General features: G+C 38.0%; 1 protein-coding gene across 8 annotated transcripts in view; it reads right to left on the bottom strand.

Moving 5' to 3' along the window:
• The window catches only part of DGKB (diacylglycerol kinase beta), a 320120-nt gene that overhangs the window by 272856 nt on the left and 35022 nt on the right, over window positions 1-12242 (bottom strand). For 4 of the 8 annotated variants that reach the window (XM_086468494.1, XM_086468490.1, XM_086468489.1 and 1 more), the window contains exon 3: window positions 11182-11202. The exons of the other annotated variants lie outside the window; for them this stretch is intronic. In XM_086468494.1, coding sequence (XP_086324620.1) covers window positions 11182-11202 — 21 coding nt within the window. The remainder of the gene's footprint in view (window positions 1-11181; window positions 11203-12242) is intronic. 8 annotated transcript variants of the gene reach the window in all.

Genomic DNA, 12242 nt, shown 5'->3' on the forward strand with positions numbered 1-12242 from the left:
AAACTGCCAACAAGAATTTTAATCCCTCAGTATTGTTTTTCTGTAAGCTCCCGCCAAATAGATTCGTACAATAAACTGAAAAAGAAGAAACAGGCTAAAGTTTATAACGAGTTCTAAATGATTGACTGACCACAGAAAGAAGGTTCTGGATTTGCCCCACTGCATCCGACCATGTTACACAACAGATTTACAGAGAAAGGCATCCTAAGGTGTCTTTTATGCCTTTATTAACTGCGCCCATGCGTTAAGACACTGCGATAAGGCATGACTTCTACTTCACAGTGCTGTGCAGGCTAAGAAACCTCTTACTCTCTTTCATAACTGTAAAACCAAGCAGCTAATTAGAGTCTAATGAGAACAATACGAGTCAGTTCAGTAAAAGAATGATGATGCCTAAAGCTGGATATCGGTATTATATTGATGCCCTTAGTCATACTGGGATTTTGAAGGACTCTCTCAAGTGCTACTAATCCAGAAAGCACTTGTACTTGATAAACCCTCTAGGTTTTTTACTTTAGCCTCCTAAGCTGCCCACAGACTTGTTTCTGAACACGAACAAAAATGTTACAGTCTTCACTGGACTGAAGATTTCATCATTTGCCTCACATCTAACACAATTAGGGTACACAAATCTGTGCTGTCAGGCCTCACTATACATGTTCACCAAAAGAAAAAAAGAATCAAAAATAATCTTAAAAAAAAGGCACTGTGCACCAAGTGCAATGAAGACCACCATCTCCTTCTGAAAGCACAGAAAATGTGTCAGATTTTCCCACCTTTCGGAAAACAAATCTCCTGGTAAAAACACCTCCCCAGTGCGGGTTACCTCAGCTGAATTCCCTTGTTTGCCTGGGGAAATGCAAACTTTTATCTCTTTCTCTAGAGAGTACCCAAATATCAGAAGAAATCTAAAGATTCACCAAGGGAAAATGAGGTTTCTGTATGTCTATGCCAACAGGATGAGTAAATATACACTTGTAAAAATGTTACCGAACAAATTACTGAAATAGGCTTTTGAATGAGGAGGTGATCTGACCATGTTTAAGAGATCTGGCTAGTCAGGGAGATGTATCAAAACAGATACCAAAAATCTTTCAGCTGTTAAGGCAGTACTTCTGGACACACGGAAGAAATTAAGGTGCTTCGGTAAATTTTATAGGAAATGGCTGAGAACTTGTTTATTTCTTTTCTTTTTGTAAATTGGCATACTAGAGTTGGGTGCTAACTACACTTAGAGGGGAAGCAACCCATTTTGATCTAGGCCAATGCTAACAGAAACAGAACAAATTTTGTATTGCATATATATAAATAAATATCCATGTACACATTCAATTACATAATTATTTCTGAAATGAAACTTCAAACAACAATTATAGATTATTCAGAGGTCATTCAGTGCCTCTGGGAGTCTAACACGTCACCTCACATGGTGCATATATTTTACAATTAAATTTTGGCAAATGCGCTTTAGTCCAAAACACTTAACATTCTTTATTACGGGCTGGTTTATTTATTTATTTATTTTTAATATTAACACCATGAACAGATTACATAGGAAAAGTTCCATCAGTGCAAATAACTCGCTAGTACTTTCTTGCGTTAAGAACAGCCGAAGCGGTTTTTATAACAGTGAAACAAGAACGATTAATCTCTTATTTCCAGATACTATGAGAACATTCCTGTTGCGATGTCCGACTAAGCAAATATAGACAGATTTGCCCAGTTCTTCAGTTCCAGCCAAACTGGTCTTGTTAAAGAACCCATACCCAACCAATGTGTTGTGGTGGAAATTTTTCTGACGCTTATGGCATCCTTCACTTTACAAGTAAGCTACAAACACAAACAATGAGGATTTGCCCTGCCAACTCCCATTACTTTGAAGAAAATTCCTTCTCTCAAATAGCCCTTTAAGAACCAGGATAAAGCAGAAATAATTAGGCCAAGAATTATCCTCATAATAATATTCTTGGAATAAGATAACAAAAAACAGTTACTCAAGGAACGGAGTTACAATGTCTTGTAAATATTGTAAAATATAAGAATATAAAACTGAAACACCACTAGCTATATGGATATACAAACTGGCAGCTACAAAAGGTAATACCATATAGGACCTATCTTGTCTAAACAAAACATCTGAAGAGAGAGACATGATGCCATTTATGGACAGACTGAAGCACGTGGGGAGGTAACATCTGAGCCCAGGGAAACAGCAGTGACTATCGATCCTTCTTCCAAACTTGTTAGCACCTCTGTCTCCGCTGCATCTCTCCTCCTTAATTCTTTTCCTCCATTCTGGCCGCAGCCAAGGAGGCATCACTGGGTAAGTGTGTATGGGGTGGGGGGGAAGGCTAGAAATGAGCCACAGACCCCATATTTGGACTCTTGAGAGAATTCAACCACATCTAAAGGCAACCTACTCACAGCAGCTGCCAGACACTATTAAGGAAAATGGTGATGGAGCAGACAAGAGGAGGGGTTCTTTTGAGTTATAAGAAAAAATCTGCTCTCAGTGGAAGAACTGAGGTAAGATCTAAAAGAAAGTCCCTCCATGGAACATCGTAATTCCCCGTTCCCCAGCTGCTAAAAGCTCCTTAATGGCTTTGACCAAGCATTCTGAGGTGCCTTCCCATTCTTCTATTTTAATACATTTTAAAAGCCAATTCTGTAGAAAAATCTTTCACCTGGGCTTTTATTCTCCTTCTCCACCTCAGGAATCTGATCACTAGTGCATCCTTTTCAACATATCACGGGAAATCCCACGACAGAACAGTAAGCACACATAAAGAGACGCATACAAATGACAATCATTGAACTAGAAAAAAAAAATGTTACTAATGAATCTTGACTGCAAAGAGTTGAAAGTCACAAAGAGATTAAAGTCCTGGCAACCGACAAGACAAACAAATTACAGTTTTCAGGATAAACTATTTTTCAAGAGAGTTTCCAGGATGACACTGATCACAGGATGACTAAAAAATTCTCAACTCCAAAACACCTGAACAACCGTTTTTAGATTTTTACAGGTATTAAAACCCTCACTTTATTCACAGTCAAAGTAGTCTGGAATTTTATTCTCCTGTTACTGTACATAATACAACAAAATTGACACCAAAGTGACCACTATTTTCCATAGTGCTATCATGACTGTATGTACTTTTCTTTGCAGCTATCCCGTATCTCAGACACATGATGAGAAGCTTTTTACCTTATTACCACCACTAAAGAACGCATGTATCTTTCTTCTCTTTCTACTCTACACCAATGGCATAAAGCAGAGCTCTTACTTCCCGCTCTGCAGTTTCTTTTGAATCCCAGATTCCCAGAATATATGGGACTCCAAGGAAAAAGAAAAATTTCAGTCTGTGCTTAACATGCTTAAAAATCCCCTCTGATTACTATGGCAAGAGTTCTGTTTCCCTCAAGCACTGACTGATAAGTACATTATGCTAATTCAGTGCTAGTTCATAGAGGGCGAGTCTCTCAATCTGAGGAAAAACAGGAATTGAAGGACTGATTTCCAAGCGAGTAGCAGCGATGACTATGCTTGCCAAAACAACAGACAGGTTAGGTGTCTCCTAAGTTTGTATCAGACATATATAGACCAACACTTAACTGAAAATACAGGGCCTGCTCAGGTCTCTGATCCTGGCTACAAGAGGCTACGGAGGTGCCTTAAAATATCTGATTCTGTCCAGACAGCAGAATGGCTTCTGGCACCTTGTACGTCAGAGGGAAAGAGGCTGAACTTACCTGCACTGCCAGGTTCATAGGTTGTAAAATCTGCCCTAAAAGATGTCATAGCTAACGGAAAGCATAGGCTCACCTCTACGAATTCCAGGGTCTTTGCAGAGAACAAAAACCTGTCCTTCCACAACCCAGAGCAAACGTACTCTGTTCTGCTCATCCTCCACGACGTATTGAATACGACCCATCTTAGGTGACTGGTCATATACCACAATGGTGCTTTCTACTTTCTTAAAACTGGTGATGTCACAAATTTTCCCCCCAGTTTATCGGTTTTGTAGTGAAAATCTGCATTGGTGAGAGCTGAGGAATCACGTGCACGAGACCCATAGGAATCATAAGCAAGAACACACACGAAACTGCAAGCCAACAATTTGACACACTATCAGCAATCTTCACTGGCCTCTTACTTCTTACAGCTATTGGGTTCATACAGCTATTGGATCCCCCACGCCAACTAAGCTTTCCCCCCCTGCAGTAAGCAGAAGTTAACATTCCTTAAATCATGCATTTCAGGCTGTGGTGTCCTCAACTACGAATGTGGGAAGGCTACAGGCAAGGCAGCCAGCTACAGGAACTCATCCCTTGTTCCTCCACCTCACAGAGCAGAACTGGTGCATGGGACGGGAGGCAGAAGTGAGGGAACCAGTAAAAAAAGGAAATACTGAGCGTATTTGACTTCTTCCTTTCTCCTACCACAGTTAAGCCGTTCAACTTTATAATTTGCTCTTCTGCTTTACCAATGGTACACAGAAATCTAAAATCAAGAAAAACCCAGACATGCATATTTTGAAGATTTATGCATTTATGTGTACGTTCTGTGCCAACATACACAGAACTCCACGTGGTATTGACATCACAAATCAGTATATCCTGATACCGAGAATACAGAAAACATGGTTTCTCAGTGAAAAATAGGGTCTATACAAGTAAAGCAATTTTTGCATCCTTTATCATATTAAAGAAAACTATTCAGAGGTTTTAACTATGCTACGCAATATTTTAACTCCTGCCATATTAAGACATTTGAAGAGAACAAATAACTTCATCAGAAAAAAATTGACAGCTTTCAACTCAAGACCTACCCCAACACCAAACTGCAACAGGTCTAACAGCCTCCCATACTTTCCTAGCTGGTATAAATGCAACCAGCAGTTCCGCTGGATGGAAGGAAGAGAAGCTGTATCATTCCACATTCTTTCTCCTCACAAGACACAAAAAAGCAACTTATTAATAGTCTCTTGACAAAAGAGTTGCCATTGTGGATGGGTCAGGGCAGGGAGGGGTAGAATAATAACTCCTTTTATTCCTCACCACCACATTGGCCACATAAATGGGAACAAGACATGGTCTGGTGTTTGGAATTAATCTCCACCCATAAATTCTTTTAAAAATACCACATTCTCTTTGGTCTTTCTCTTTTTAAATTTATACAAAATATTTCAACATAAGCCACTGTTTTCATCATCCTGAAAAACAGAATGTAAAAAAGAGGGGGAGGAGAGAAATAGTTCATTCCAGCAGACTTCCATGAAATACGGTTTTCACTTATTAAAGAGAACATTTCAGAGATAATGGAAAGAGAATTATGTTGAAACATAATTTTCAATTTATTACTTTTTAAATTATGTTGCCTGATCTCCCAATGGTGCCAAAAATGTAGAGTATAACCAGCTTTAATCTACTGACAGTAATAGCTCTGGGTTATTTTTGTTTGTGGTTAGGTCCCCTTAATTATTTCTTTTAAACAATTTGTATTGACCCAATATCTGAAAAATGAGCTGTTGAAAATGAAGTAGATGTTATAGGCCTTGATTCACACATAATGCAATGACAACAACCACACACATTATTGCTAGTGCGTTAATGACAATTACATGATCAGCTGCGAAAAGCAATGTTAAAGCACTCCCAGCAGAAGTCTAAGTTTTGAAGATTCATTGATTCTGACAATGTTCGAAGACCTGAAGTTTGCCAAAATATGTGAAAAAAAGCAGAGACCATATAGAGAGGGTTAATAAGCTAGAAAACCGGACTTACATGAGAATGCATAAGTTTTTTGTGTCAAAAATGTACTTCTAATGTTCATATGTCAAAATTCAAATTAAATTTATAATTCCTCATGGAGGTTGCCTTTGTGCAGTAGGGTAAAATTTGCTTTAAATTGAAAGTCCTTAGCATTTTATGATCTAAGCATTTGATTTAATTGTTTTGTTTTGTTTTTTACATAATCAATTTTTAAAGTGCTGGTAACCAAACAACATTTTTTCGTAGATAAAGCAGTACCCAATTTCTCATCTACTGAGATGAAACTTTACAGGGGAAAAAAAAAAAAAAAAAAAAAAAAAAAAAATATCACATGCTCTCACAGGCTGCTTCTACCAAATACTCCATGCGGCCAAATAACATTCGGATATTATCAATACCACAGACATGCATAACTGCCAAAGTTTTCCCTCAGGTAGCACGTCTCTTCAAAGAAATAAACGCAACAAAACATCCAAATTGGAAATGGGAAGACTCATTTTTTTTATAAACTTAAATCATAACCTTGCACTGCATTCTCATGTTACTAAAATAAATCGATACTAATTACAAAAATAAATCTGGAATGTATCCACCAGCCACTGCAGTCTCACCCCAGTCTTATATATAGGTAAGGAAAAAAAAAAACCACCCTACCACCACTTTACTACCAGACAGTTTTCTTTAGTATATGATTACATATATGTGCAAGTTTGTATAGCCATAAGTACTACAGACCTAAATACATATATTTGACAAATATACTAAATTTTTTATATTTACTATACAAAGGTGGGATTTTTTTTTAAGAAGAAAGAGTGCTAAGGCACAAAATTTTAGAAGGATCTTGTAGCAGATTATCTCCCAGGGTCTCTTTTACATGTATTACCAATAAAGAATATTAGAACAACTATCTACAAAATATTACATACTAAAGCAAGTGAAGAGTGGATAGCTTGCCTTCTGTCCCAGCAGAATTTGTAATCTGAAAGTTACAATTACTACAGAAGTTAGAAAAAATGGGGTAGGTGGCACACTTCAGGCCAAAACCAAATAAACCAGCAAAATTAATGAATCCCTGAAAAAAAGATAGTTATGACAAAAAGCTCTGGTTGAATCAAACAATTTATCTGCTTGTACAGATTGTGCAAAAACCTACAGAGAAACGTGGCTGACTTGTCATTTTCAAAATGTGGCTAAAATTAAGAATATTTTTTTTTATATGCATTCTATATCAGTAACGTTCTCACATGTTTTAACTCTGAGGGACTTCTCTGTCCATTGCAAACTTTTGGGGAAGTTATTGCAGCTATATTTATTAGAAACATGTGTTACAACGCTTTTAGTAAGAAAAAGTGACGTGAGGATGTCATGTGAACGGTCATTGTTCATCCCTCCCCCTTTAAAAGCTTTGAAGCATACAAATGGACAAATTTTCATAACTGCCTCAATTCAGGAACACCAAGAGAGATTTACCACAATCCGAGCCTTACTAACTGGATCTGTTGCTTGGAATAGCCACTTATACCAAAGAAGAAGGATTAAAATGTCCCATTCCACTTGGCAACAGTTTACATCCACTTCGCACTGAGTAAATTCACAGCATTTTAGGAAAGTGGAGCTGTGCTAATTGAACTAAGTTTGAGTTTGTCCTCATCAGAATTTAAAAGTATAGCCTAGAAACTGACAGAAAGAGATAAGCAGTGACATCTGCTCAATTACATATGCTTACAGGACAATGCCAGCAGTAGTACCTATATTGCACAAGAGGACTTCAAGCCATTTCCATTCGTTAACTAATTCCTGCAATAAGTTATTATTAAAAGCGTTTTTTTCTACATTTTGTTTCTCCATGCAGTTTCACAAACAGTATCTAAATGCCACCGTGCATTGTAACCGCAGCCATCATCATAAAACCAAACCACAATAGAATACATTGTTCTTCAAAACGAAAATCAAAAAGAACCAACCCACAAAAACCCCCAAACCAGTCATAATTAAATACTGTGAGTAAAGCATTTTAATCTGACTTTCCTAATTCAGCCTGAGTAAACCTACAGTGAGTTAAATGTGGCTAGAGACATAAACCACAAACTAAAAAAAAATGACATTGTTCTACAGCCTCGTCATTGCCTGCAATTTCTAGATAACATCCTCTTTAGGTAAATAAAACAGAGCTGCCCTGTGTCTGACCAGGTAACAAACGCCTGTAGAACTGTTTACAAGCACCACGTAGTCCTTCATTACCCGACTGTTACAAATAGGATGTAAACCAAAAAACACTATAGCACCAGCACAGCACTCATTTGATGGCTGCCGAATGCTCACTGTTATAAAACAGAATTTCAACATCAAATGCTGTTCTTTTAAGAAAATGACTTTATTGGTTTTTGTTTCACAGAGTCCAAATACCCATTAGCCAAATACCTCTCCCCTGCTATTTCTTTTGCAACATTAATTCAGGCACGTAGCCATCAAATGAAGGCACAGAGTAATCCAATTAAAATTACAATCATTTAAAAACATAGAAAGATACTTTTCCATTAATGCTGAACGCATCTTAGTAGTTAAATTTTATGATATCTATCCCTGACGACTAGCAGAATAACTAGTTGTAACTCCTAATTTTGAATTAACACTGCACCATTGCATGTATACTTGAGCCAAAATGCATCAATTTTAAATATTGATTAATGGCAATATAAAAATTAATAAATACACTAAATGTGTCCTTTCTGAAGGGATTTATTTCACTTCAAGAACAACACCGCTGATATTTCAAATTAATATGAAAATATGAGGATAGCATTCTTCATACTTTATAACCCAGTACCGTAATTGGTACCATATTTATACTGGTTTTGTGCTGTTAGAGGAGTTGAAATGTTGTCAGAGTAGTCTGTCATTCTTCAAATAAAATATGTTAAAAATAAAACAGACACCAATGTGACACTCCACATTTTTTTGTTTATTTTCCTTTAAAAATGGTGTAGCTTTGAGCAGCACATTCTTTGAAATAGAATGGTCCCTCCAGCCCTCTCTCAACTTTTATCTAAATACTGATGGTGGTACCCTAATAAACCAAAAAATAAACTCTTATTATTTTAAAATACTTTGAAACAGTATCTAGTGCACGTCAGAACTGGAAAACAGTCCCTGAGTTAGCCATTTAACTAAACTATGACAATGAAATAGGTAAAATGTAGATGAAAGCAGTATGAGGCTCGTAAAGCTTAAACATAAGCTACTGTGTAATGCAAAAAAGTCAAGAAAAAAAAAGGATAAAAATGGGATCTTATGGCAGAGAAGGGAAGTATCAAAAGGGGAGGAAGATATCAAGGAGGGAGAGATGTTAGCACAGAGTGAGGAAAGGAGACAGCAGGGCCACTAAAGAGCCTAAAAAAATGTTAAAAACTGAACAGTTTTGCAGCAGAAATTGACTATCTGAAACATTTTACACCTCGATGCTCTCAACGCTTTCCACAGAACTCAGGCTCGCAGCCAGACTGCCAGCATCTCTGCCTGGCAGGCTTCCCAACTCTCTAGGTATCCAGGAAGATGTTTCCCTAGAAATTCTGCCCAGAAAGCCAGAAAAACAGAGTGCCCAGTGTCTGAAGGGTAGAGTTTTCTGCTGGTGATAACTCAGAAGCTACTAAATTTTTCTCTTTTGTAGCTAGAAAGATACAACATCCTTTCTTAGTGCTCAGTTTCTTACATGTGAGGGACAGGCTTCTCCTACATAATAGATACACTCTAATTCTCCACGTCTTACTAACCCTTCTGTAAATTAGCTCCAATTTGAGTTCACTTTGTCCCATCATTTGGTCAAAAGCAGAAAGATGTGGTTTCTGCAGTACCTTTCCATAGAAAATTAAATCTTCTTATCTGTAGTAGAAATACTCCACTTATATACTGTAATAAGGCAAGGTCTTTACCGTAAATTAGTATCTTCTGTCAGATCAAAGAATGTAGCTGAGGGAAAGAGCACAAAAATCCTCCTTTCAATCCATATTTCTGTGTGCTTGAAATTTCAAGTAGTTTTCCACTTATGTCAATGGGCCTAAGACGTTAGTTAGCTTTCCTCACAAGTCTTGTCTTGTTCTCAGACCACCAAGGCCACAGAAATACTATCACAATGTCCCAGTAATGTATTTCTCTTCTTCATGACCAAACCATCATGATGCTTTGCAGTCATCTTGTGATCCACTACCACACACAGCCATTTATCTAACACCGCCGCTATTCCCGGGTACACCACACCGCACCCTGCACTACAGCATTTCATTCCACTTCCACTCACTATAGTCCATAAGGTCATCAAGCTTTTCCAGTATAACATTCAGATTTTTCCCCATTTTAGCCACAATTCCCAAATTTGGTTTAGTGAGTGGATTCTGTTGGTATTCACCTGCTTCTTTTGACAAGGCCATTAGCAAAAATACTAATGAGATGAGCCACAAGACTGGTCCTAGACACACTGCTTTAACCCAAATACCTTCTCTTTAAGGACCCACTGCAATCCCTCTGTTAGCTTACTAAAAAAAGGAACATTGGTCACCTGAAGGAAACTGAGCCCTTTTGTGAACTGGGACCACTGCTCCCAGTAACACACCTTCAAAAGCTCCACTGGCCTTCGACCCCAGAAAGTGCTGGGTTCCTACAAAACTAATCCCTTCAGTCTCGACTTTTTCATTGTTCTCATGTTCTGGCTGCCCCTTCCCAGAACAGCAGGGCAGGGGCTTTTTAACACCTCTGTGCTACAAAGGAAGAATAACTAGGTCATTTAAAAAACTAGTTCATTTCATTAGCCCCTTCTTCCCTAGGTTTTTTTTTTTTATTATTCTTTCTATTGTATTTTTATACCTGGTTTTAGGCTACTGAAGCTTCTCAGGGCTGATGATCAGCTCTTTAACCACTTCTCTTGCAATTGATGTAAAGTCACAAGCACTTCAAGCGCACTATAAGACTTATTCAAACTATAAAATCTGCAATTTTAAGCCTGCTTCATATAAATGGTTACAGAAACAGTATTCAGTATTTTTCCTGAGATGTGTTATTGCCATTTCAGAATAATACAAACCCTTATGAGATCCTGCAGTAAGCAGAAATTTCCATGACAAGTATGGAACAAGTTATTTACTTGCTCTTAACTTATTTTTCATATTCCTCTCAATTAATGTTAGCAAAATTATGTTGTGTGAATGACAAAAATGAAATTCTTCTAGAGAAAAAGCCTGCCAGCAGAAAAAGTGCACTTTGCTCTCAGCTTTAAATATTTGTCTGCTATCTGACACAATAGCCACATGCAGTATTTATTAGTAAGCGACATCTAAATGGAAGCCTACAAAATAAAAGATACTGCTCCTATGCATAACAAAAGGAAAAAAAAATCAAATTAAGATTACTTACTTGATTAAGTATATCTTGTTTCTGTAATGCATGCAAGAAAAGAAAGAACACACATACATTAGTGCAGTGTCATAACACTGAGGCTCTCTTTACAACAGAACTATTTTTGTTGAAAGGTTAGTGATGTAGATGAACAGGATTAAGACATTAGATAGAATATCCCATTTTCTTGCACTAGCACATATATCAAGAAAACGGTTCCAAGTCAGCATTGTAGTCTTGATTAGAGAGTGCAAGCAATTTATTTTTAACCATGCAATGTCAGGTAATCAAGAAAATAAAAAAAAAAAGGAAATACAATGTTTGTCTTTCCTGCCTGTGTACTTTAAAAAAAAAAAACCAACAACAACAACAACAACACAAAAAATTACTTCTTGCTAAGAATAGTTGTTAATTAAACAACTTAATCAGAAGTGAATACAATGATAAATTCCATACATTAACAACAAAAGAAGGGCTAAGGAGACCCTCCACCCTTTACTGGATGTCACGACATAGTGACAAAGGATGAGGAAAAGGCTGAGATACTTCATGCCACCATTGCCTCAGCCTTTAACAGTAAGACCATTGTTCTCAGGGTACCCAGCCCCCGGAGCTGGAAGACAGGGATAGGGAACGGAATGAAGCCCCTATAATCCAATAGTTAGTGACCTGCTACACCACTTCGCTGCACACCAGCCTACGGGGCTGGATGAGATCCACCCAAGGGTACCGAGGGCGCCGGCAGAAGTGCTCACCAAGCTACTTTCCATCATTTACCAGCAGTCCTGGCTAACCGGTTGACTGGAGGTTAGCGAATGTGACATCCATCTACAAGAAGGGCTGGAAGGAGGATCCGGGGAACTACAGGCCTGTCAGAGTCTGACCTCTGTGCCAGGGAAGGTTATGGAGCAGATCATCTCGAGCACCATCACACAGCACATACAGGACAACCAGGTGATCAGGCCCAGCCAGCATGGGTTCATGAAAGGCAGGTCCTGCTTGACCAACCTGATCTCCTTCTATAACCAGGTGACCTGCCTCGTCAATGAGGGAAAGGCTGTGGATTTTATCTACCTGGA

This window comes from Leptosomus discolor, chromosome 7 (assembly GCF_034619465.1).
Source record: "Leptosomus discolor isolate bLepDis1 chromosome 7, bLepDis1.hap2, whole genome shotgun sequence".
In the NCBI taxonomy this organism is placed as follows: domain Eukaryota; kingdom Metazoa; phylum Chordata; class Aves; order Leptosomiformes; family Leptosomidae; genus Leptosomus; species Leptosomus discolor.